Below are 25,796 nucleotides of genomic sequence, written 5' to 3' on the forward strand. Positions count from 1 at the left end.
GCCGAAAAAGGAGGAGCAATCATTCTTGGTTGCGGCCACACAGTGTCCACGTGGAAGGAATTGAGACGTTGTTTGGCAGGTTTGTTACTATGGAATGGCACAGTCCGTTGCACCGGGGACACTGTGGAAGCCCCCACAGCCCCGAACCCGCAAATCTGGCCGGAAAACGGTTTGAAGCTTCTCGAAAAACAGCCAAAGCTTGGGAAACCGGGCGTCTTTCCTGCGACAAAAAGTTGTTTGCGACCAATAAATGCATCGCTAGTTTGAGACGGTTTCCTAGCGACGCGCAATCACACCCCGCTCATAAATACGGTAGAATCCCACAAACCGGATCATCCCAGTCTCAAATCGGAAGGCTACATTCGATATCCAGGTTGTGATGCATGTGCATTCTCGTATCTGTACCAGTTCGTCGCTGACTTGCAGCTTGCGATAAGAGGGAACAACAAGACTTCAGATTGCCCCGCTTCCATGATTTTCACCTTGGCTTCCCTGGCCTCCACAGTGATCACAGTGAACACAGTGACTAACTGCATGTCACTAATGTCCAGGGCTGAAAGTAACAACAACTGCGCCCGTCTCAACATTGGATTTGTCCATGAACTCATGTCTATTATTGTAAGGTTGGACATATGCTTGCTGATAAAGCTTAGCTCGTAGCTTCACCCAGGCACTCAACAAGCACCCGGTTGGCGGTTCTTGAAGCTTGAAGGCCGTTCTCCACCAACTGCGTGTACAGACCAGCATCGGCGGCTGGCAGATCACCCTTGAACCACAAGTTGGTGACCTCGTCTCTTGTGGGCAGATAGGCTACGCAGCAAGCCCCCAATACCTTCTCGTGATCCGACGGAATGGGGTCAACAACAATCCTAGGCGTTGAGTCCTCGCCGGCATCTTGAACGAGTGCAGCAACACCTCCGGCAACAGTGTCCACACAATCGATACCAGCGTCTGCCAATGCAGCTGAAGCCACTGTGATGCACCCACTCAACACGTTCATCATGTCCCAAGTCTCATCTCCTTGAGATCTTGATGTCTCTCTGTCTTGGTCTCCTTCGATGATCGAGATGATAATATCGACACCGCTCTTCGGCCAGCGATCTGCAATGATGGCCCCACGGAGAGCTGTTTCGAGATGGGTGCCGAGATCTCTCTCACTGGGGTCTCGTAGATAGCCCCGTCTCTGCTTTGTAGCAAACGGCGCATATTTGACATGGGCTGACAAAACGATGTGAGGTGAGAATGGGCTTGATCTTGGGAGAGACCGTGGCCCATGGACTGTGCAGCTGAGCTTCAACCCTGAGACACCACTCTTGCTGGACCCTTCAAACTCCAGATAGGCGGAACCAGAAGCTGATGGAGTTACGCCTGTCTTGAGAACTGAAAGAGGTGTCAGTGGATGAGTGTGTACATTAGAAGAAGGATAGGCCACTTACACGTCTTGCGAATGACATTTGGTGCCCGATCTCTTCCCTTGCCGTTCTTGATCTCTGGTTGACCGGCGTCATCTTCAAATACTGGCGCCATTGTGGCCCCAGGAGGGCCGTTGATACGTCTTCTGTCAGCCATTGTGGTTTGATATCAACTGGGTAAGTTGAAAGCAGGTGAAAATGCTTTTTTCCTTGAAGTGAGATATGTGGAGAGAGGCTGGTGGAAAAAAGTCGTGCAGTTTCCGTGAAGAAGATTCAAGCGATGAGATCTCCGAATTCGAAAGTAGAAGATCACTGAGCTTCTGTCGACTTTGTCAGTGATGTTGATTTTCAGTTCAAGTCAAACCAAAGCCTGAGGTCGCCTGTGGCTTGCCTGCAACGCCTTCATCTTGGATTTCCAGCAAGCCACTTCTGGAACCCCACTATGAAGCTTGGACCACACACGCACAAGCCACAGCTCTGGGAAAAGGTTTAAACTTCTGAAAAATTTATCGCGACTTGCGTTTCCTCTCTTCCACATAACACTGCAACCTTTCCTCATGGCCAACACCCGACTTTGCAACCAACAAACCAATCCTTTGCGACCTCCTTCTCCTTTCAAGTTTAGCTTCTCTTGAAGGAGCGTCTATTTATTATGGACTCGCTTTGGTCGCTAGGAACCTGATCGGAGAGGTGGTTGCAAAGGCTTGGCCAGGCAGAGGGGTCGCTGAGCCGACAACTAACCCAGCTCTGGCTCTACGCTGGATACAGTACGTTTTTTCTTCACCTTTCCCGTCCTATGATGATCTTATACACACAGTTCTCGCGATTTTCTCTGAGCGCTTTTGAACTACATGCACTACCATCTGACTGGACACCCTCTTTTCAACTCGTCACAAGCCTACCTTGGTTGACAGCTTTGACTAACAAGTTGTAGCAGGATTTCTTTCTTGACCTAACTGATAGCTACATCCCGCCATCGCTTCGACAACACAGTAACATAGTCAAGGTACGAATGGCTTCTTCCTCATCCCCGGCTTTTATGATGAAAAAAATATTTTTCAGTTCTGCTTCTGAATTATAATGAGCGACAACCCTAAACCAAAACTTTTCTGATGCCATCTCTCTTTTCTTTCCATTTCACCACTCCCCAATTATCGACAGTTTTTGCTGACTGTTGTTAAAGTTAGGGACATTGACTCGTCGACAACTGTGGTCACACCTCATCTACCGGACTGTCTGGGTATGTTTTATCGTCAAACTCGCGCCCCCTTCGTCCATCATGATGACAATAGTCTATCCATTCAACGATATTGTGCGACCGAGCCATTCATCCGCACTGTAGCGCCTTCGGGTGGGATGATCAGTTGTGGTGTTTTTCCTTCGGGGATGTGATTTGGCTTCCGTTGTTCGGGTCTGTCATGCACCGTTATGGTGTACGGCAGCTTGGGCCGGTCTGTACGGCTGAGTAAAAACGGCTTGCCTGATACTGGACCCAACACATCAACTTTCCAAAACAATTCGTCCATGACTATTTGCTGACCGTCAGCAGCTTGACAGAAGACGTACCCTTCCAAGCGCGACCATGTAGACCCGGACCAGGTGAGTTGAGTTGATGCGTTGTAGGTATCATCCAGATACAATCTTGGAGCCCGAGGCTTTTTCTGCAAGAGAGGATTTAGACACATAGTAGAAGACTGCAATACAATTATGTCCTCCACCTCATTTCTGTCCTCTGTTCATGTGTGTCTATTTGATGTATATGGGATTTTTGCCAGTCTATAGCAGCTGCAGATGGCCGAGATTCTGGTAAATGAGATGGCTACTTTAATATACGGTACCTTCCGAGACAATCTCTGTGACCCATCTGCGGCGCGGAAATGCAAAACGACATTGGTCATAGGTACCCGCTTTTCGGCAGTCAGGCAGTGGACCCAGCAAATGCGCCAGCCAGGAGTTGGACACTGCCAAGGCCTCCGGGGGTTCCCTTTTTCGAAATCAGAAACGAAACGCCACGGGTTGCCGCTGCACCGTGAGGCTGATGCGAGCGAACACCTTTTGCCAACCTGACCCATCCATCGCCAACACAAAGCCACCTCAGCGAGTCTTGTTCCTCGTGCCACGCCATTGTCTATTTTTTTCGTATCCGTTGCATACAACGGGCGAGCCATGCGTTGACCGACGACCACAACGGAATTCCAGACCGGTCCCCTCCTCTCCCCCCCGTTCACCGTCACCCCGTCACCCCGAAGAGATAACGCTCAGGGGTTCAAGCTTAAGCTTTCCCACGTCCCAAGGTTGCGCGCGCAACGGAAGGGGGCGAGGAAACTATCCCATCGGTTTTTGGTAGTGACGCCTTCACACCCACTCCGGTGCACGCCACACAAAAACAAATGCTGCCCTTCACATCGTCGGGGTCCAAAGTGGTCCCCCGTCACCATGTAAGCGGGTACTCTAACGGTTATCCGCGAGGGAACACATTTGAGATTTCTCCCCACAGGTGCGCTCTCTTCTTTTTTCTTTTCTCCTCAGGGCGGCGCTTGGTTTCGGGAGACTGGTCTAACTTGTGATTTGAAAACAGATTCACACCACGAGGCACAACACCGATATCCCGAAGACGAAAACGCTTATTCGTACGGCTCGGCATCGTCGCGGCCATCCTTTTCCTCTTCGGCCTGATCACCTGGAACGGCGGCTCGGTCCTCTCGGTCCTCTCGCTCGGCCTGCTGTCGAGCAGCGACGACTTCCAGCTCGAGACGGTGCGATACTATGACCTGTCTAACGTCCAGGGCACCGCCAGGGGGTGGGAAAGGGAGGAGCGCATCCTGCTCTGCGTGCCCCTGCGCGACGCCGAGTCGCACCTGGGCATGTTCTTTTCACACCTGAGGAACTTTACGTACCCGCACAACCTGATCGACCTGGCGTTTTTGGTGTCGGACTCCAAGGACAGGACGCTGGAGGTGCTGACGGAGAGCTTGGAGGCGATCCAGAACGATGTGGATGACAATCAGCACTTTGGGGAGATTTCGATTATTGAGAAGGATTTTGGACAGATTGTGAATCAGGATGTGGAGAGCAGGCATGGGTTTGCGGCTCAGGCGCCGAGACGGAAGTTGATGGCAAGGGCGAGGAATTGGTTGTTGAGTGCGGCGCTGAGGCCGTATCATTCTTGGGTGTATTGGAGGGATGTGGATGTGGAGACGGCGCCGTTTACGATTTTGGAGGATTTGATGAGGCATAATAAGGATGTTATTGTTCCTAGTGAGTATTTTCTGTGGTGGGTGTCGATGTCTGTGGGGGTGGTTGGCTAACGGTTCTTGTGTGATTAGATGTCTGGAGACCTCTTCCCGACTGGCTTGGTGGAGAGCAGCCTTATGATCTTAACTCGTGGCAGGAGTCGGAAACCGCCCTTGCTCTTGCCGACACTCTTGACGAAGACGCTGTCATTGTGGAGGGTTATGCCGAGTACGCGACATGGCGGCCTCATCTGGCATACCTGCGTGATCCTTACGGCGACCCGGATATGGAGATGGAGATCGATGGTGTTGGTGGCGTCAGCATTCTGGCCAAGGCGAGAGTTTTCCGTTATGGTGCTCACTTCCCGGCTTTCAGTTTTGAAAAGCATGCCGAGACTGAAGGTTTCGGAAAGGTATGTCGCAATTTCTGAGTGGCTGCTGAGGTACACAGCTAACAACTAGCAGATGGCCAAGAAGATGCAATTCTCGGTCGTGGGCTTGCCACACTACACTATCTGGCATTTGTACGAGCCTAGCGTTGACGATATCAAACACATGGAGGTATGCTACTCCCTCCACAGACTCTGTTGACCGAATATCTGCTAACGTATGATGACAGCAAATGGAGAAAGAGAGGTTAGCGAAGGAAGCCGAAGAAAAGGAAAAGGCAGAGAAGTCCAAGAAGATCAAGGAGGAGTTTGGTGATACCACGGGTCAGTGGGAACAAGATAAGACTAAGCTGCAGAACATCGCGTTGCAAGATAAGAAGGAGAAGGAGGCTCAGGCGGAGAAGAAGGCTGAGGCTCAGCCTGCTGCTCAAGCGCCAGCGCAAGGGCAACAGAAGGTTGAGGGGAAGCAGGAGGGTGCCAAGACGTGATCACGATAATGGTTACGTCTGTGTATCTATCCCATTCTTCTTCTTCTTCCACTTTTTGTTTACTATTTCATCCGGCTCTTTTAGAACTTTGGAGGCTGGAAGGGGGGGGAGGTGGGTGGGCGTTTTTGCAAAGCCAGACCGGGACGGAACACGGCAAGACAAAAAGGAACGACATAATATCATGTACACTAGGTGTCACTTTCTTGCAACAGGCCAGCATTCATGGCAAAGGCGTTTTTCAAGTTTCTTCTTCTTTTTGTTTAAGACTACCTATGATAAAGATAAATGAACTGACTGGGTCATGTCATCGACTTCTTTTTTGGTCCCCCTATTCTGTTGTAATGAATGTGTCTCGGTGGCTTATTCAGGTGGCAGTTGAGTGGTTGCCTGTAGCTGTGGGGCAATGACCGCTATTTAACCGATTGTGGCCGCTGGAGTTGACCACCTAAACAAGGGGCTTGGCTTCGCTACCTGACAATTCATTGGCTTTCGCGGCTTTGAGCCTCAAGGTGTCCTATCCACCCACCTCAGGGACCAGGATTGTACCTACAGTTGACGACGAGGCGCAACCTACCCTCCGAGTGCCAGCCAGCAGCAAGTGACGACGCTGACGCTTCGAATCAAACACATCTCACCGAGACAGCTTCGCGACATAATTCTTGCTGACGCGGTTAACGGGTATAGACCTTTTCTTTTGGGAGTTGCCTGGCAGTCACGGCGGAACAAACAGATGGGGGGAAGTTGATAGTGTGTCTGTCCTCTTCTCACGAACAAATATCGTCACAAGGGCAATTGTTTGCCTTTCGAAGTCGCAACCCAACTACTCGACCCCTCGATCGAACTCGAGCGAAACCCGACAAGTTATATATCCAACCACCCCACGTCGAAGGGCGATTCCTTTCTCCCAACAACCGAGGGCGACAAGTTAGAAGCGCAAACTAAACCAACAGCATGGGCAACGATGCCCTTCCCGCACCACCCAACATGGTCACCGTCAACATCAACAACAACATAACAGCCCCCTCTGCCCCAGGAACCCCTCTCCCTCGGAACAGCACCACCGTCACAACAACCAGAGGAGGGGGCCCGATCGTCTCCTCTCGAATGCAGTACCGCTCTCGCCCTGTTTCCGTGGCCGTCGACCCAGTCTCGCTGGTGATATCCGAGTGCATAGCAATCACGTCGGCCATCCAGAAGCACGCCCGCTCCCCGCACTCGTCCGTGTCGGCCATTCTAGGAGGGAGCCCCAACCTCATCCAGCTCGTCCCCCCGCCGTCTCCCTCGTCCAGAGCGAGAAGCAAGTCCACCGCTGGCCAGCAGCAGCAACAGCAAGACGCGAACGAGCTGGCAACAAACAGATGGGGTCTGAGAGGGAAAAAAGGAAAGTCATTGGCGGACAACCCCCTCATTTCGGGTTTCGGACGGCTTCGTCAGGAGCTGGCGGGGGTGAAGGACATTCACCGGTTTGATTCCCTCGTGCTGCTGTATCCCTTCTTGCAGATTATACAGACCAAGGGGACGGCGGCGCCGGTGACTGTGCTGGCGCTGAGGGCTATTCAAAAGTTTTTGGCGTATGGGTTTGTCGCGCCGGTGAGCCCGAGATTCGCGCTTGCGATGCAGAGCTTGAGCGCGGCGATTACGCATTGTCAGTTTGATATTAGTGATCCGGCGCAGGAGGAAGTGGTGCTGTTGATGATTTTGCATTTGATGGAGGATATGCTTAGTGGGCCGGGGGGGGATATTTTGAGTGATGAGAGTGTTTGTGATATGATGGGGAGGGGGTTGACGATTTGCAGCCGGCCGAGGTTTTCCGAGGTGCTGAGACGGACGGCGGAGGCGAGTATGGTGAGGATGGTGCAGATTATTTTTGAGGATTTGAAGCATTTGGAGGTTGAAGCGGAGGAGGATGGGGAGGGGGGGCTGGAGGGAAAGATGGGGGGGGATGATGGGGTGAAGATGGAGACTGGGGGTGGGGGGACGGGGAGTGAGGAGGCTGTGGGGGTTTTGGAGAAGGGGGAGGAGGGGGAGGTATCGGTTGAGGGGGGTGATGGGGTGGTTGAGGGAGAAGGGGGTGAGACGACTGAGAAGACGGCTTTGTTGGAGACGTCGGCGGTTGATGAGCCGAGGCTTTCATCGAGTTCGGAAAAGGCGAGCAGTACTGAGGAAACGGCTGCTGCTGGAGAACAAGGGAGGCCGAGTACGAGTTCTAACACGGAAATCAGCTCTGAGTCGTTTGACCTACGGCCTTATTCGTTACCATCGGTCCGCGAGCTTTTCAGGGTGCTGGTTAGCTTCTTGGACCCTCATGACCGCCGCCATCCCGATCAAATGAGAGTCATGGCTCTCAGGATCATCCACGTGGCGCTTGAGGTGGCAGGGCCATCGATTGCCAGGCACCCAGCGCTTGCGGCGATTGCAGAGGATCAGCTGTGCTGCTATCTCTTCCAGCTTGTACGCTCCGATAATATGGCCGTGCTGCAGGAAGCGTTGATTGTGGCCAGCACCCTTCTTTCAACCTGCAGACATGTTCTAAAGCTTCAGCAGGAGCTGTACCTGTCTTACTTGGTCGCTTGCCTTCATCCAGCGGTGGAGATCCCTCGAGAGCCAGGCATTGACCCCAGTCTTTATTCGGGCATCCCACAGTCGCCAAAGTTGGTCAAACCACCACCATCGCAGCAAGGTAGTGGCCGTTCTACGCCTGTTCCAGTCAAGGACCGCCAAAAGTTGGGGCTGGAAGGGGGCGCGCGCAAACCAGATGCCAGACAGGCCATGGTTGAGAATATTGGAGTGCTGGCTCGCATGCCTACCTTTATGGTGGATCTGTTTGTCAACTATGACTGCGATGAGGATAGGGCTGATCTGTGTGAGGACATGATCGGTCTGTTGTCAAGAAATGCGCTCCCAGACTCGGCTACTTGGAGCACGACAAGCGTGCCACCTCTCTGTTTGGATGCGCTACTTCGCTTCATCCAGTACATTGCAGAAAGACTTGACCAGACCCCTGAAACAGAGGGCTATCCCGACCCGGAAGTACTCAGAGAAAAGAGGCGAAGGAAAAAGCTCATCATCAAGGGCGCAAACAAGTTCAACGAAAATCCAAAGGGCGGCTTGGCATATCTCCAGGAAAAGGGGATCATTGCCGACGCTAAAGACCCAGTCTGTGTGGCCAAGTTCTTGTCGGGTACGACAAGAGTCAACAAGAAGCAGCTTGGCGAGTTCCTCACCAAGAGAGGCAACGAGGCTATTCTAGATGCGTTTATGGACCAGTTTGACTTCTCTGGAAAGAGAGCAGACGAGGCGCTGCGCATGATGTTGGGAACTTTCCGCCTGCCTGGCGAAGCGCCTCTGATTGAGAGGGTGGTTGTTTCATTCTCGGAAAAGTACTTCAAGTCGGAGCCTGAGGGCATCGCAGACCAGGACTCGGTCTATGTCCTCTCCTACGCGATCATCATGCTGAATACGGACCAGCATAATCCAACCATCAAGAAAGAAGCTCGCATGAACGAGGCGGCCTTTGCGAGGAACTTGCGGGGTGTCAATGGCGGGAAGGATTTCCCTCCGGAGTATATCCATGACATCTTCCACGCCATCAGCACGAACGAGATCATCCTGCCTTCTGAGCATGACAACAAGCATGCGTTTGACTATGCCTGGAAGGAGCTGCTTCTCAAGTCTGACTCGGCCGGGCCGCTGGTGTTGTGCGATACGAACATTTATGATGCCGACATGTTTGCCACGACGTGGAACGCGATTGTGTCGTGTTTGTTTTTTGTTTTCATGTCGGCGACGGATGATACGGTTTATGCAAGGGTGATTACCGGGTTCGATGAGTGCGCAAGGATCGCGACCAAGTACGGGAATAGCGAGGCGCTGGATGAGATTGTGTATCGGTTGGGCTATATCTCGACTCTGAGCAGTGAGGGAGGGTCGAATACGACGCTTAATACCGAGGTGCAGGTTGGGGAGAATAGTGTTATGGTGAGTGAGCTGGCGGTCAAGTTTGGGAGGGATGTGAGGCCGCAGTTGGCGACGTTGGTGTTGTTTAGGGTTGTTACTGGGAGTGAGCCGGTGATCAAGAAGAGTTGGAAGCATGTGAGTTGGCCCCTGAGCATCCTAGGCCATATATGGGTTTGGTACTAATATCGTCTTTAGATCATTCGGATATGGCTGAACCTGTTTGTCAACTCGCTTATACCGCCGTTCTTCTCGACAGAAGAGGATAAGCTCTCGCTGCCGCCTATTCCTCTGCAGCCGCCATCTCAAGTCATTGATCGGGGTGCCAAGCAGAACGAGACAGGCTTCTTCTCGGCATTCACCTCGTATATCTCAAGCTATGCGGCCGATGACCCGCCTGAACCTTCAGATGAGGAATTGGAGAGCACGCTCTGCACTGTCGACTGCGTCAACCAGTGTCACATGGGGGATGTGTTTGCCAATGTCTCGAGCCTACCAAGTCACAATCTTGAAGCACTGGTAGATTCTTTGCTGGCACAAATTCCAGAAGACAATGGGTCGACCGTCATCACTGTCAAGGCCGAGAATATCCCACCGTCTGGAACTAACGGACAGAAACCTCGTCAGACCACCGCCGTCTACGACCCGGGGTTGGTATACATCTTGGAGTTCTGCACAGTCCTCGCCCTTCGTGATGAGACCACCATCGAGGTTCTCGGCAAGCGGGTCGTGGAAGTTATCCAGGAGATCCTGAGAGATGTTCCTCGGTACCATCCTGTCCTCATCGAGAGAGCCACCTTCTACCTCTTCAACCTCCTCCAAGCAAGCTACGAGTTTGACTACGTCCGCGTTCCCATCCTCCTTCACACCGTCTCCAGCTTCCCCAAAGACACCCTCATAAAGACTTCTGGTCTCGTCCTCCGCGGCCTAAAGCTCTGCATCGAAAAGCCATGCCCTCTCCGAAATGAGATGATGACCTCACCCGACTTTTGGGTCATCCTCCAGACCCTCGCCACCAACCCAGACTCAGCAGAGGCCGTCTTTGAGATTCTGGAGACGGGTGTTATCAACAGCAACCCCTCGGCAATCATGGCGGACAACTACGAGGCGTCTCTCTCGTTGCTCAACGAATATGCCAGCATGGCGAGCGTCGGCGCGGTAGCAGAGCAGCAAAACGACCGCAAGGTCAAGGGCCGCAAATTCATTGCCAAGAAGCTTGAGAAACCAAGCGACAACAAGGTTGTCGAAAGGGGCGTTAGGGCCCTGGAGGGAATCTACAAGCTCACATCTCGCATCCCCGGTCTCATGTCCCAGAGTCATCTAGAGAGCAGGGAGGCGTGGTCGGCGTATTGGCTTCCTGTTTTCCAGGCCCTAACAACGCAGTGCACGAACCCCTGTCGGGAGATTAGACATTTGGCGTTTTCTAGCCTGCAGAGGACGCTGCTTAGCCCAGATCTGACGTCCCAGGAGGAGCATGATGAGTGGACGGCGATTTTCGGGGAGGTGCTGTTCCCGCTTATCTTGAGGCTGTTGAAGCCGGAGGTTTTCAGCTCGGATCGGGACGGGATGAGCGAGACGAGGGTGCAGGCTGCGAGCTTGCTGAGCAAAGTTTTCTTGCAGTATTTGGTCATGCTGAGCGAGTGGGAGGGGCTGTTGGGGTTGTGGGTGAGGATTATTGAGATTATGGACCGGTTGATGAATAGTGGGCAGGGGGATAGTTTGGTAAGCTTTCTTGTCGAGGTAAAGGGGATTCTTTTGCTAACGATTGACAAAATAGGAGGAGGCTGTTCCGGAGAATTTGAAGAATGTGTTGCTTATTATGGCGAGTAATGGGTACTTGGTGCCGCCGAGCAAGAACCCCGAGAGGGAGGAGCTGTGGAACGAGACGTGGAAGAGGATTGATAGGTTTCTGCCGGGGTTGAGGGCGGATTTGGCGCTGGATGTGCCTGAGGAGGTGGTGCCGGCGGCTAGGGGGGAGCAGCAGGCGGTGCAGCCTCAAGGGGAGGAGGGGAAGGTGGAAGGGGCGGCGGCGTGATTTTGATCTATTAGATGTGGATGGATCCGGACACCAAGCAGTGAGCGTGTTTGTTGTTGTGGGGGGGTTATATACCATAATAGACTTTAGAATGCCTTTTTTGCAGGCTGCTTAAGAAATAGGAGGTAATGGTAAGGGTCATGACTGCCAAGGTGTGTTGGATCTTGTGCCGTGAGCTAAGGAGGAACGTCAAGCGTGATTGGTTGCTGGACAAGCTCATTGATAAAGACACCTTACTTCACCAGGCCCAGTTTCCAGCATCTCCAACGTTCGTCAAGTGATTGAGATAATTCATGAAGTTCAACGGTGCTTCCCGACGGAGCCACAGACATTTTGTTGCCATTGCAACACTTATATTCTCGACGCTCGCCTTGACGACTCCTGGGCCTGTCTCCAATGGTCAAGATGGCGAACAGAGAGTTATCAGTGACGGACCAAAAGATGAGACCCAGACATCTCGGGAAAAAAGCAGTGACAAAGAAGGGACAATCAGTGGCTTCAACCCTCCAGACTTTGAACTTCGCATTCTGGCCCTCGGTGATTCCATCACTTATGGGCAGGGCTCAAGCCATGGCAATGGGTAAGCTGTCAATCTTGAGTTGCATAACTAACCAGCCACTCAAACTGATTCATCTCCAGATACCGCAAATACCTCCGAGACTCCCTCCGGCAGGCAGGCTACAAAGTTAACATGGTCGGCAGCAAGCAGTACGGCCTCATGAACAACAACCAAGTCGAGGCACGCGACAAGATGGACCAAGTCGCCACCATCCACGGGTTATCCAAGCACTCGGTCAAGTACCAGCCCAACGTCATCCTCATCCACGCCGGCACCTTCGACACCCTCATGCAAAATGATCTTTACGAGACAGAATACAACTATTCCATGCCAGCATTCGGGTCAGGGTCATCACCCTGGATCGGCGGCATCTACCAGCGATACGCCGACATGGTAGACTATCTTTTCGATCAGGTGCCCAACACAACCATCATCTTGTCCACCATCATCCCGACCGGGAATCGAATCATTTACAAAAACATGGACTATGTAACCTCCATGGCCCGAGAGGTTGTTGCCGATCGTCTTTGGGTTCGCGAGCCTGAACGGCCGCAGAAGATTGGACTCGCAGATATGTGGGCGGCCGGCATCGGAGCAGCAGAATTCGAGGTGATGGGTCGGCATGATTTCAGGTCGGATGGGATCCACCCCAACGATTCTGGATACGAGAAGATGGCGAGTATCTTCTTACGGGCGATTATCGGTGCCGGTGAAAGTGGCTTTCTTTCTCCGCCGAGAGATTCGGAGCATGTGGAAGACATGGCGGAAACTTACGGTGACGACCTTGACACCTTCACTGTCGAGGCGCAGGTCCCGTCACCACCAATTGACGAGAATGTAATGATATATATGGCAGCACGGGCAACGGATATGAGGGGCACGGGGGGCAAAACTCCAGATGATGGTATATGGAGTAAAGCAGAGGATTGATAACTGGGGCCCAAAAGAGCTACTCGTGTCCTTCAGATAATGCAGCTAATGCAGATATCAAGGAACATGGAAAATGCCACCGTGGACTCCTGCCAAGATTGTGGCTTCAACACGAGGCCACACGGGTGATTGAACACAAACTGGGGTTTCAAACTTTATTTCAGGCCACGTCCGACTCCCACAGATGTTAAAAGTCAAGCCCATCTGCACACAAATTTCCTCCTTTCTCTTGCCGAATCCGACAGGACAAGGTCATCAAAATTCCTCCCGCAACGCGCATCAAGATACAGACACAGCAAACATCACAGTACACTCAGCGGCCACTCGACACAGCAGACAGAACAGACACAGCAAATAGCACTCTAATTCAGACGACTATCACATCCACCACCCTCGCATCACTGCCGTCTCGTCAGCCATAGCTAAAAGTTCTCACGCGTCAAACTCGTTCATCGCCTTCAGATTCAATCCCTTTCTCTCAAATCCCGTGGGACGTGGGCACTGACCACCCTACTGCCTTGCTCCCCGGTCCTCTTGATCTTCCAGCCTGGGCTACTTGCCTTTTCCTTCCTTTTCCATACCATCACAATATTCATCACTTTGTCCACACCTGCGTTGCGTCCCATCGTCCCATAAATCCAATCCCACAAATCCTTACACAACCCGCAAGCTCAAATGAGCAAACCGTTGTCATCCAACCACCCACGAACCATGAAAGTCAATGATGCAAAGCCCTCGACAACCCAACCGCCACAGTGCCAAGGTACAAGTCGAGTCACTGGAGTAGCTGAGGCCAAGCCAATGACGAAGCCGGCCAGCCGTGAAAAGTCGTCAACATGGCACTTGAGCCACCGAGCCTCCGAGGTTGACCAAACCCATCCACCCCTCTCGCTTGTGTACACGATTGAAAACCAATGATGAAGCCGAGCCATAAGACACGTCGTCGGCATCGCTGCTCGCCACTGAGGTTGATCAGACGGACCGGGGAAATGACCTGTGATAGTGGTAGCTAATGGCTACATGGGGTCCTTTGTTGTTGGCTGAACAAAATATCATCGCTAGGCCAAATTGGCCTTCAGAAAAGGAATCTCAACAAAAAGGAGCACCCACCTCAAACAAAGAATCTGGCCAATGATGAAGACCTGGCCGGTATCAACACGCAGATCAGGTCAAGACAAGCCGTGCCTCTGAGGCTATTGATCGAACCCGGGGCAAGAAACCTGTGAGAGTGGTAGCCAGCGGCTACGTGGGGGTCCCTAAGCATCCGCTAAGAAATATCATCACCGCTCAACAACACTCAGAAAACAACAGACTTTTCAGCACAAGGAACACCCACCTCAAGAGAAACCGGCCAATGATGAGGAGCCGGTTAGCGTCGAGATATGCCGTGCCCCTGAGGCTATCGATTGAACCCGGGGGAGAGGACTTGTGAGAGTGGTAGTCAATGGCTCCGTGAGGTCCTTTATTCCGCTTCTTCTAAAGCAAAAGTAACGATATCATCGCTAGGCCACCGGCCTTCGGAAACACAATCTTGTCAAAATAAGGAGCAACCACCTCAAGCAAGGAACCTGGCCGATGATGAAGAGCTGGCTGGCGTCGAAACATGTCGTCGAGATCATGGTGGAACAAGTCGAGCGAGCCTCTGAGGCTGTTGACCGAACTAAAAAAACAAGAAGCTCATAAGAACAGTAGCCAATTACTATATAATACGATCCTTTAATGTCTCAGTGACCAATAATAAGTTGACTGGCAGGGGAGGTCGTCACGAGGCCTGCGAACCTGTTGATGCCGTCTGATGAGGCTGTCAAGTCTGCCGTGATGTCAAGTGACAGGTCGATGGAGGTGGATGAGTTTTGAGGAGGCGAGGGTCGAGAATCCAAGGAAGAAGACTGAAAGCTGACTGTGGACAGACATCATGATATAGGGAGAAGGATGATAAAGTCAAGAAGCGGTGGTGCAAGGTGAAGAGAAGAGAAGACGAAGGGGAGAATCCTGGGAAGATTGGGAGAGTTTTATGGTGCGCTCCATTGCTCGGCACTGACTTCCCCTTTTCTGATGGTTCTCAACATGTGAGGCAGGTTGTTACTGAATCAGGTCATCAGCTTGCTGGTCCTGTGGAGCAATCGTGATGGCATCGTTCCATGAGGCTATTCAAGACAATTGTGGGAAGAGCTTGGGAGGTCAAGGTGCAGGATAGGGAGAGTTCGTTCCGGTGCTGGCACTTGCATTTGTTGACATATGGCCGGCCATGTTGAAACCCGTAAGCGGAATGGCTTCATGGGGACGTTACCACCAACTGTAAGGGTTGCGACAGGAGCCGGAGGACAGCATTGTCAGAGAAGGTTTACACAACCAGGGGTGGCATCATTCTGTCCAAGTTGGTAACGGTATTTCAGGGAAGGATAGCACATATGCACTCGAGTTGAGACTTGGGCAGGAAGACACTAGGTACAGCAAGTATTGGGACATGGCTTCATGATTTGGAACCCGTCGGCCATCGAAAGGACAGTTGCCTTGTGACATGAGGGGGAGCCCACGTTTATGAACGAAGGAAATGACGGACCAAGTCTCATTTCTTGGGTAGACACTTGACGAGTGATATGCTCTTGCGTTTTAATTCAAAGTACAACTCAGACCCAAAGCTCTGCTTTGCTATCGTGCCTTAGCGTCGAGGGGATTCCAAGGCCAAGGAAGGAGGATAGGTTGTTCAAGGTGGCAGCAGCAGCAACAGCAACAACGGGTTCTTAAAAGGTTTGCTAGGGTAGGTAAACCCCGGAGCTTTTCTTCATTTTCATTTTTTGTTTTTGATGAAGCCACCGGTGCGACATGAGGATTGCTTCCAAACTCAGCATCACCTTCATCATGTGTTGGACATTCCTCCTGTGTAAGGGCGTTACTCGTTGGTCTGTTGATTGTGGAAAAGACCGCATAGAGGAAGGGTAACAGCGCGATTCTCAAACAGGTGCGGCTGTTTTTTGTGCACAGAGAAAGTACCGATGGTTGAAAGAAGGATCCGGGCGCATGGAGATAGGGACAATCCTTCTTTGAACTTTAAAGGCAGGCACACGTGTATGTTTTAATAGCATGAGGTCACAAACATTATATCCCCCATTGAGTTTCAATTATTTTTTCATGAACACAACTGTGTCCATGGTGTTTGCATTGATGAGCGTGATAAAAGTATGCAAGGGTTCTGTTGCTAGGGGTAATTAAGGGGTAAGTAAACAAGACCCTTTAAAACTCCACAGCGGGTACAACGGACACCTTGTCCACCACCTAGGTACATCAAGCATAGTATAATGACTATACTGATGAAGGGTGCGATTCCACAGCTGGGTATACTCCCAGGTACCTTCCACTGCCGCAAAGCACTGTACAGCACATCGCAGCACAGCTATTTAATTGTTTATGCAAATGCAATAAAACTATTCTATAGACTATGATCCTCATCGTCTAGTTCTCAGATATGCTTAGTACAATCAGGTCTTTATTTGTAACAACCTATATCAGGAAACCACACGAATGAGTATAATCCAGCCAGTAACTGTTCCTTGTCTCAGCTACCTACTCACTGACTCTTTGGACTGGCTTATCTGCTGCGAGATAATTTAATTATGTGTTGTACAGCCTGGCATCACTCCTTTGATCACATTTTGTCTGGTAATAGTTGCAATACGCATATATACGGTCTGACGAGTATAAAACTTGGGTATCTCGTAAAACTGTAGCATCTGCATCAACAACGCATGTTGCGAAGAAACAGATAATACTTCTGACCACCTATTTCTTATGCAGATATACAAACTATAAAGCGTTATCATTAAATTTTAATATCTGGTATTCAGACGCATCAACTCATAAGGCTGAGCTGGCAGACTTGGGGCGAGATTGCCTCAAGTCAACCTGCAGGTGGGGGATTCTCATTCTTCATCAACAATACAGGGCTTGACAACAATCCGCACGACAACCTGACACAGAGACTTATCTGGTATCGAATCTCATTTCAACTACCTCATGGGACAAAGTCAACGTGGCGGTAGCCCAGCCATGGTGCTTGGCTCATTGTGCGCATCCCTAGTGGCATGTGGATGTCGTGTAATGACATTTGGTAAATCATTCACCTACCCCCGTTTTTAGCATTCTCCTGACTTTATCTGTGCAGATAGATCTCTTCGGTAGGGGATGGCCCAACACACCAAAAGGCACGGTGGCGCATGACACCCGTCTGTATATATCGCAAATGCTCTATGTGGCTCGCTTCATCCTCTCTTCCCTGGACCAAACCCGCTGGGTTCTCCACCTCTTCGGATGCTCTCTTGGTGGTGGCCTTGCCCTCTCATTTGCGCAGTACTTCCCGCACGCACCCGGACCCTTGCCCTGTTTGCTCCTGCAGGTTTGGTTCACCGCCGGCATATTAATCGGAGGGGGAGGCTGCCCTACCTATTCGGCCGACATCCTCCCGCACACGCGTCTTATCATGGCCCGTGAGAAAGGCTCTCTCGGCGATTACTCTAGTCAGCCCGATTGTTACACACTTCACAGGTGATGCTACCGGTGCAGGTGCATTTGACAATGCCATTTCTCTCATCCACACAATGTCCTAACGTTCACGGTGGTGCTGCTGGAAGGGGGTTACGAGATTCCAATTACAAGAAGCGCCATGGTCGCCGAAGCATTGATTAGGTTCTGGGCAAAAGCCTCCAAAATTCCTAGGTAGATATCTCTTGAAATATCGAGTTTTGGCAGAGGCGCAAGGTTTGTCCGGTTGCGTAAAGGTAACACCGTCTATCGCGATGCGATGTTTTGCTGGAGGCCCAAAAAAATCAGTGTTCTGTGTAACCTACTTTTCTCTTGTATCTAACTATTGTTGGTGACTCAAATATTCTCAGCGCGAGTTGCTCGGACGACATGTTAATTGTTGACTGCACGCCTCTAGCTGCAACTGCGTCTTGGGGTTGGGTTGGAGGGGGTGGCTAGGAGCCAGTAGAGCCAGTTACTGGTAGCCTTCTCAACAGGAGGCCGCTTGAGCCCCCTTGGCAGCAGAAGAGGCGTTCGGTGAGCTGCAAGTTTATCATCAACCTGACGCTTTGCTATAGACCCTCCTTTCAGGTCCTTATCTCCTCGAGTGGCTGACGATGTTGTCGATCTGAGAGCATTATTGTTCTAGGTAGCCTGCGAGAAATAGCAACAATATACTCAGACGTGCGCATTACCCATCACACACCCTACACGCGTCCTCGAACATGGCTAACCCGCTGAGTCTTGTGGCCAGCGCTATCGCCATTATCCAGGGTGGTGAAAAGCTACGAAAGCTTGTCCGCAAGGCTCAGGAACTCAATAAAGCACCCGCAGAAGTCGAGCTTCTTCTTCGAGAGATCTCGGAAGCCAGGACATCCTTCACCTCTCTCCAATCTACCGTCATTGCGGCTGCCCAAGGTGCCAGACCCATCAATTTTGAGGCATTACGGAGCCTGCTTCATCAATATTCTTATCTCCTTGACTCCATGGAGCTGCTGGTGGACAAGTATCTTCTCAAATCGCCCAAGCAAGATGCTGAGGGGGGAGATGAAAGGGCAGGAATGGAGAGGTCTGTTGTGAGGCTGGGATGGGTTCGGAAAAAGACAAAGGTGCATGAGATGCAAGACAAGCTTCGGAATGTCCGCTTTCTGATCGTTGGTGAGCTGGCAGTTATGTCTTCGTAAGTAACCATGGCATGGGCCTCTTCATAAACTGGCAATGGACTGACGTGTACGCAGATTATCCCAGGCTGAGCTGTGTAAAACAGTCCAGACTCATCTATCTCGACAGGAGAAGCTTCTTACACAGATACTACATACCGCAGAGAGCGAAAACTACGCGTCAGGGGCTCTAGGGGTAGTTACCACCGCATCCAAGCCAAACGAGTTACCACTGGCCAAGACAGAGGAAACCCAGACAATAGCAGAGGGAATGATAAAGGGGAATCATCAGAATCCTCCTCCTGGGCCTATCCCATCGACTTTCATGTGCGGCCCATGCAAGTGTGCCTGCCACAGCACATGGACACTCCTGTTCACGACATGGAAGAATCTCGGTGGCACAGTAGCCATGCGATCTCATGGATTCCCTTTCCAACACAAGGACTGCGACGTCTCGTCTTGCAAACGCAGATGACAGCCCATGATTAACGGCGCATTTCACCTCCCACACTGGATCGCCTCCCGCGCGATCATACTCACCCTCATCAACGGACCCTCCATATCCGTCTCGCTGACAGTCGCACGCATTGTCCCCCCCGACTCGGACATCTTCCGCTACATCCAAACGGGCAACTGCTCTGGTCTGCAAACCCTGCTCCTCAAAGGCCAAGCTTCTCCCGCAGACATGATCGAGTCTCTGTACGGGACCCTTGACGCCCTCCTTTTCGCCCTCAACTGCAACCAATACGAGATTTGCCAGCTCCTCCTCTCCTGGGGCGCCGACCCCCACGCTGAAAACAGCACCAAGCTCACCGACTCGGCCGCCAACATGGCCAGGAATCTTTCCATCGAGTGTCCATCCCCAGCCAACAACGCACGGAAACACCTCATCGAGTCCACATTCCCGGCCCCGTTGGACCTCGACCGGCGCCAGTTTTCACTCCTGCACAAGACCGTCCTCGGCCTTGCCTACACCAACCTCCCAGCACTGCTCGCTACCTGCTCACCCGACGCCCTCAACGCCCGCGACTGTCATGGCGTACCGCTGTCCTCATGGCCGCCTGGCGCGGCGATCTGAAAGCCGTGACTGAAATCCTCGCAGCTGGCGCCGATCCCGACTTGCACGATGGTGGTGGCCGCTCCCCGCTGCATTACGCAGATATGACGGTATCGGATGTTTGTACTCGGGCCCTGGTGCGGGGTGGTGCGGACGTCAACAAAGTCGACGATTATGGTGAGACGCCGCTGCATTGTGCGTGTAGCTGCGCCCGCTTGGCCAATGTAGAGTACCTCCTATATGTGGGGGCGTGGCTGGACATGGCAAACGAGTGGGGAGTGACGCCTCTTATGGCGGCAGTCATGGCGGGAGATGTGGAGGTTGTTGAGGCGTTGATAGCATACGGGGTGAACGTGGAGGTCAAGAATAAGGGTCGTGAGACGGCAGTTGGGCTGGCGGTGTGGGGGGACCAGACGGATATTGTGGGGGTGTTGGTCGATAAGCACAAAGGGAGAGCGAGGCTTGATGTTCACAATGATAATGGGAGTACGGTACTACACACCGCTGCGAGATATGCGGGGGTTCAGACAATGAAGAGGTTGCTGTTGAGCTTTGGGGAGCAACCTCCAGGGGAAAATGGTGTTAGACTAGGAAGTAGGGTCGACGGGCAGGGGATGACTGCGCTGGAGAGGTTGATGGAAAGGGGGGACTTGACGAGGGAGTTGGTCGAGTGTTTTGAAGCGTTGTTGGTCAAGTCTACAAGTATCAGTCCATCGAAGGATGTGGAGAAATTGTACAGCAAGCCTGGGGAGGAAATAGAGGGATTAAGCTCAAGTGACTCGGATGATGAGGTCTTTGTGACGGCTTAAGAAAAGGTAGAGTAGCTGGTTTTGGTTTTATACAAGGAAACAAACCCATCTCCTTTGCCACGAGCTTTTTATGATGAACTCTCTGCGCCAGAACTTTGATCAGACTCGGCGCCGCTGACGTCGAAACAAAGCTTATGCCCGGTGAGAGCCGAGCGTGAATTTGTTTCAACATCGGTTATAGGTCACAAAACGAACAGAATTTATCACATACGACCATAGATTGCAGAAAGCTCGGGATCCCGTCCGCTCTCCCTTAGATAAGCTGCTAATCGCCAGATCAGTACTCAGGTGGGTGACCACTGGGGAATCCCTGGTGTTGTATGTTTTTGGCTCCATTCTCAAGACTTGGCACCAACCCCCTTTTTGTCCGTGAGCTGTCACCACCCTTCTCCTGTTGAAAACAAAAGCACAAAGAAGTAAGTTGAGGATAGCAGCCTGTTTGAAAGGAGTGACTTCTATTCGACTTGAAATGAGAAGACTAGAAGTACAGGAACAAAATGCAAGCTATATACACATATACATAAGAGACAGACTCTCTGCTCTAAACAAATGACCAGTTACTTGGGTATCAATGAGTGTGGCATTGGCCACCTGTGCCAACAAGACAAGGAGAAATGTTTCTCGACCATCAGGAAATGACATAGGAAAAATGAATGTTGTGCCTTGGTGGCCTGCCATCCAGTCACCTGTTTGTTCATGTCGGTTTCGTGTCGTCAGCTCTTTCCACCCCGGAGCTCCATATCCACACAGCCTTGCTTAAGCCTCAAAGTCCTCCAAGAACTCAGCCAGCACATCGGGATCCCTCAAATCACCATCAAGCTCGACCGCCCTCTGGATGAGCGCCTGCAGCTTCATCTCTGACGCCTTCACGCTGCGAGCGAGGAGGCGTCTGGCGTTCGCAGCTCCAGTGTCAGTGCCGTTGTTTCCATTGCCAACCTCCACATTGTTGTCAGCATTGTTGTTACCAGCTGCGCCAGCCATCTGCACCGGCACAACACCCCCGAACGGTCCAGCTCTGGCGCTGTTCTGGCATCTCACAAGGCAGACATTCTCCTGACCAGCGACAGTCCCCGTGCACTGCTGGTTAGCGGGGATGCTAGCCGTCAGGGGGAAAGCGGTAGTTTGTCCTTGCTGTAATCCTCATTGTCAGTCATGATCCTCGTGATATAGTCTGAGATCGCTGGAGAGACTTACCCGATTGCGAGAGTTGCGCCCTGGGACATTTTGTGTGACTTGGATGTTGGACCATTGTTGGCCTGTGGCATCGGCATTGATCATGCACTGGTAGGGACCACCGCCATCGGCGTTGACCTGGTGAAGCATCATCGAGACCTCACCTCCTGGGGTGACCTGGGGAAGCTGGTCTCCCGTCTCAGCGAGAATAGCCCTCGTGCCGGCTTCAAGCTGGTTATCGCCGGCACCGATCGTCTCGCCAAAGGTTTGAGCAGACGAGCCACGGAAGCGGGTGGAGTCCTGTTGGAAGGGACGGCGGCGGGTGCCGTCACGGGGAGTGGTGGTGTCGATGCCGAGGGCCATGCCGGAGCCGCCTGCGTTGCCGGTTGCTTGGACGATAGCGCCATGGGCGGTGACGAGGGGGAGGACCGGGAGGAGGAGGGTGAGAAGGGTGGTGAGAGAGGGAGACATGATGAGGATGTGAGGTTGGTGTTTTTTGAAGAAGTGAATAAAGTGATAGAGGTTGTAAAGGGGACCCTGCCGGCGGGAAGTTGGAAAAGATAGATGTGACTAGAAGAAGGTGCTGAGTTGGTCTCCTGGACGCTTGAGGGTGAAGGTGAGGATGAAGATGTAGAACTGGCTGATGAGAGAGGGATGGTGATGGCTTCTTATAGACAATTCTCTCAGCCCTCTCGTCCATATCGTTGTGATCATGAGTCCACCACATCAAGGTCGACTGCCGCCCTTGTGAGCCGACACCCGAGTTTGCCAGCACATTCTCTCTGTCTGTTTTCATCCGATGTTGTCGAAACTTACCCCTCAAGTGACGAGAAATCGCTCAGGCACGCAGCAACAACCGCTTCGGGCAAGTTGCGTCGACTCCAAAACACTTGCCCAGGAGCTTTATCGTGAGGCAGTGCTGAGCGCCAGAGTTTCGAGGGGTCTTGTCGACGGCCTCCTTCCCCTCCGCAGCAGATACCAAACAGTCAGTACTAGTGCATCTCTCGCCGTGCTGTCATCCAGGAAGACCGGTGAAGCTTGAAGAACTGCTGACTTTAGCAGCCAGCCAGCTAGAAGTTGTAAGTACGCTGAACTTCATTTCCTGGGTGATCCACAATAGCCATGAAGCTGATCTGGGGATCACGATAGTGTTAGCAGGAGAGATCACCTAGCCTGTTTGCCAATGCATGCATTCAACTTACAGATCTACAAACAGAGTCTTCCTGTCGTGGTCCCTGATGGCAGACCCGAGATCCGTCTTGGCTCCGGATGCCACACTACTCGCTTTGACTGTTCGGTTGGACAAATAAGCCTTGACAGGTTGGCAAACCATCCATCACCGTCACCGAGATGTCCCGTAAGCCAGTAAGAACTCGTGATGGCTGCCCAGAGTTGTAGTTGCAAGACGAAACATCTGTGCACCAGATACAGTAACCCGGTTAGACATCTTGGCGATGAAATCCCCGAGAGCTGTCACCCTGATGGCAGGTTTCATCGTGTTCGACCAATAGGGCTGCAAGACTTATTGCACCCCAGCAAAGTCTTGAAAGCGATGCAAAAAAGCAGTTCGAGGACTCGGTGAGTTGTCCTTTTGGCTTGCTGTGCTCTTAAAAAGCCTTTTTGCGCGACAGAATCTCATTCTTTGAAGACTATCCTCATCATCAGTTCATTTTTGGGACATAGAAGTAAGACAAAAAAGCGCTGTTGAGGTCATCAGTCGCAGGCGGAGCCTCGATAATTGGCTGCTCAAAATCAGTTTCACGAACTCTTCTCTTTCCCCACAAGGGGATTTTTTTGGGAGTGGCTGTGCACGCATGATTATTCTTTTGTTCTTTTGCTTCTAGTTTCGAGCAAAAAAAAACAAGGGTGAGAAATCCGAGGATCTGCTGAAACGTTTGTTCGATCTCGCAGCCTTACTGTCGATCAAACGCGGCGAACCCCTTTCACAAGGGCTCAAGAAACCACCACCTGCCAATCGCATCAGCACCGCTATCGAGAAAATAAACCTGAAGAAACATTCCATCATCACATAAAACTTAGGTATTGGTATGCTGCTGGAAGCGCTAAAACGCATGGATGGTTATTCGCAAGTTTCTCAGCATGTGAGCACCAGGCCATGCCGGAGATCCAGAGCGGAAACACCATCCATGGCGTGGCAGCCATAGAAGATATTTGAGCAGCGATGAAATAACAGAGGGCTTCCCCTTGAGCTTCTCAAAACAGGATATTGTCTGGTAGTTTCACCGTTCACTCAGAAGGGGGCCCGATGGTCTCTGCCCCTGAGGGTGTCGACGTATTGACCGGGACGGGTCAAAGTATCGTATCGCGAAGTTGGCCGTTCTGCTGCCCGTGAAGACATGAAAGTGGTGTTAGGTTGTACTACCAAAGCTTGTTGTCAGTACGATGCGCGCCAATCAGAGCATTTGCACACTGACCTCTTTTTCGACCTAGGGCAAGTTGTAACTCTCCTGCGTTTGCCATGGATGTGGATCTCGTGCTCATAGACGCCAAGGGCGCATTGACAACATGTCTTGGGCCACCTGGTATATTGCTCTGAGAGGGAAGTGTTGCATGATGAGCTCGACCTGAGCCTGGAGCATATCTATTGGTTCTCTGTTCAGCTCTTGGGACAGAAATGTATGTTGGTGATGCAGTGGTGTTGAAGACTTGTGGCTGAATGAGGTTTTCTGGTGGTCCTGTACCATAACGTCAGTTCGATACGCCTGTTGATAGGAGAATAGTAGGACCCAATCACTTACTTTGGTGCGTGTAGCTTTCTGGGACAGGCATGCTTCTTTGAACAGTCTGAGCTTGTTGGTCAGGGGCCACTGTCACATATCTGGGCCTATTGATCCGGTCGGCCCCTGAAAATGCAGCGCGCGGCAGTCTTGTATCTCTGACTCCATGTCCTGCTTGTGGAAGATCTCTTGGGCGAAGACGGCCTGAGGAGACTTGCTCTCGTTGTGATGTCCCTTCCTCGGCACGCATCTGATAGAGCTGCTCCTGAAGTTCTCGACACTTCTTTTTGAGTTTGTCGTAGACACTCCGAAAATGTAGCAGTTCTTTATTTCTTTTTTCCAGATCTCTGTTGAGATCTTCACACTGGCGCGAAATAGTTTCCTCCTCCCTTTGTATTGCTAGATGGGAAGTGAGCAAAGGGGAAAGGGCCCGGGGATCTTGTGGCTATCTGCAACATACCATCATATTTAGCTTTCCAGCCAGCACAGGTTCTCGACAATTCCGCCTTTTCTCGACCGTCCTTTGATCTTTTGCAGTGAGCATGTAGCTGTCAAAAAGATAGGTATATGAGGGAGCAACTGACATTTGTACTTCTAGTTGCTGTGACCAGAACGCCATCGCACTTGAAGCAGCTTCCATGATCATTGTTGGGCTGAGCCCATACATCAACTGGACCGCATCTTGAACCGATGATTCCCAGTCCTGATGATTGCAGATTTCTTCTTCCTCAAGATGTTTTCTGCACACCGGGCAGCTCCATGGTGGCTCATTTCCGAAGCCATGGGTGATGGCGCATTGGTTACAGAGGATGTGCCTGCTCCCAAAGTTAGCCGTCTCCCTGACTGACATTCGCCAGATACCGAAAATAAAAATTGAGACTTACATACAAGAGGTGACAACCATGCCATTCACCAACTCGGCATCGCAGCCCTGGACCTTGCACTTCAAATAAACAGGCATTTTGACTGCGGCGCAGATGCTGAGACCGTCGTTCAAAGCGAATTGCAGATAACAGCAATCATTTTGACGAAGAGATTGCTAATCTGATGCTCTGATCTATCGGTGAAGATTCTGAAGTGCAATGGGAATGGAAGGTGGGTGGCTTTATGGCCATCCTCGTTCCTTCCAAACTCAATGGTGCAGGTGGATATAGTGCCTGGAGCCATGTGATGGCTGGAAATTCAGCGATCGTTCCGTGAATTCACTGTAAGAGAAGTGAATTGTCTTTGTCCTTTATCTGGACTCCAATCACTGGTATCTTATTCTGCTACCTCTTCTCTCTCATGATCATCGAGTGAGGTTGATCTCAACAACTGGGTTAGGGTTCTTTCCCAGCCACG

The 25,796-nt window shown here is 51.6% G+C and overlaps 8 protein-coding genes across 8 annotated transcripts; 4 read left to right on the forward strand and 4 right to left on the reverse strand.

Annotated features, from left to right (window-relative positions):
- Positions 1-649: 649 nt before the first annotated feature.
- MTR3 (3'-5'-exoribonuclease) lies at positions 650-1,787 on the reverse strand (the record flags this gene model as incomplete). Its single annotated transcript, XM_062891903.1, has 2 exons — positions 1,437-1,787; positions 650-1,380 (listed from the first exon to the last, which is right to left on the reverse strand). The coding sequence occupies exons 1-2, from the start codon at positions 1,567-1,569 to the stop codon at positions 650-652; spliced, it is 864 nt and encodes a 287-aa protein (XP_062740581.1). The 5' UTR covers positions 1,570-1,787.
- A 167-nt stretch (positions 1,788-1,954) lies between these two features.
- On the forward strand, positions 1,955-7,421 carry ANP1 (Mannan polymerase II complex anp1 subunit). Its single transcript, XM_062891902.1, has 7 exons — positions 1,955-2,179; positions 2,350-2,418; positions 2,596-3,909; positions 3,991-4,670; positions 4,739-5,058; positions 5,111-5,206; positions 5,265-7,421. Exons 3-7 carry the CDS (start codon positions 3,803-3,805, stop codon positions 5,520-5,522), a joined length of 1,461 nt encoding a protein of 486 aa, XP_062740582.1. The 5' UTR covers positions 1,955-2,179; positions 2,350-2,418; positions 2,596-3,802; the 3' UTR covers positions 5,523-7,421.
- Positions 7,422-7,478: 57 nt separating this feature from the next.
- GEA2 (GDP/GTP exchange factor for ARF) lies at positions 7,479-11,511 on the forward strand (the record flags this gene model as incomplete). The annotated part of the gene is made up of 3 exons (XM_062891901.1): positions 7,479-9,614; positions 9,675-11,198; positions 11,254-11,511. 3 exons carry the CDS (start codon positions 7,479-7,481, stop codon positions 11,509-11,511), a joined length of 3,918 nt encoding a protein of 1,305 aa, XP_062740583.1.
- Positions 11,512-11,804: 293 nt separating this feature from the next.
- On the forward strand, positions 11,805-13,297 carry QC762_602057 (uncharacterized protein; the record flags this gene model as incomplete). The annotated part of the gene is made up of 2 exons (XM_062891900.1): positions 11,805-12,091; positions 12,151-13,297. 2 exons carry the CDS (start codon positions 11,805-11,807, stop codon positions 12,998-13,000), a joined length of 1,137 nt encoding a protein of 378 aa, XP_062740584.1. The 3' UTR covers positions 13,001-13,297.
- A 4,946-nt stretch (positions 13,298-18,243) lies between these two features.
- On the forward strand, positions 18,244-19,756 carry ASB6 (Ankyrin repeat and SOCS box protein 6; the record flags this gene model as incomplete). Its single annotated transcript, XM_062884095.1, has 3 exons — positions 18,244-18,676; positions 18,827-19,020; positions 19,157-19,756. 3 exons carry the CDS (start codon positions 18,244-18,246, stop codon positions 19,754-19,756), a joined length of 1,227 nt encoding a protein of 408 aa, XP_062740585.1.
- A 1,223-nt stretch (positions 19,757-20,979) lies between these two features.
- QC762_602010 (uncharacterized protein) lies at positions 20,980-22,188 on the reverse strand (the record flags this gene model as incomplete). The annotated part of the gene is made up of 2 exons (XM_062891899.1): positions 20,980-21,675; positions 21,739-22,188. The coding sequence occupies 2 exons, from the start codon at positions 22,186-22,188 to the stop codon at positions 21,301-21,303; spliced, it is 825 nt and encodes a 274-aa protein (XP_062740586.1). The 3' UTR covers positions 20,980-21,300.
- Positions 22,189-22,787: 599 nt separating this feature from the next.
- Positions 22,788-23,050, reverse strand: QC762_0094520 (uncharacterized protein; the record flags this gene model as incomplete). Its single annotated transcript, XM_062884096.1, has 2 exons — positions 22,788-22,845; positions 22,920-23,050. 2 exons carry the CDS (start codon positions 23,048-23,050, stop codon positions 22,788-22,790), a joined length of 189 nt encoding a protein of 62 aa, XP_062740587.1.
- Positions 23,051-24,548: 1,498 nt separating this feature from the next.
- On the reverse strand, positions 24,549-25,761 carry QC762_602005 (uncharacterized protein; the record flags this gene model as incomplete). Its single annotated transcript, XM_062891898.1, has 3 exons — positions 25,340-25,761; positions 24,916-25,270; positions 24,549-24,854 (listed from the first exon to the last, which is right to left on the reverse strand). Exons 1-3 carry the CDS (start codon positions 25,414-25,416, stop codon positions 24,549-24,551), a joined length of 738 nt encoding a protein of 245 aa, XP_062740588.1. The 5' UTR covers positions 25,417-25,761.
- Positions 25,762-25,796: the final 35 nt, after the last annotated feature.

This window comes from Podospora pseudocomata, chromosome 6, assembly GCF_035222375.1.
Source record: "Podospora pseudocomata strain CBS 415.72m chromosome 6, whole genome shotgun sequence".
Taxonomy (NCBI): Eukaryota; Fungi; Ascomycota; class Sordariomycetes; order Sordariales; family Podosporaceae; genus Podospora; species Podospora pseudocomata.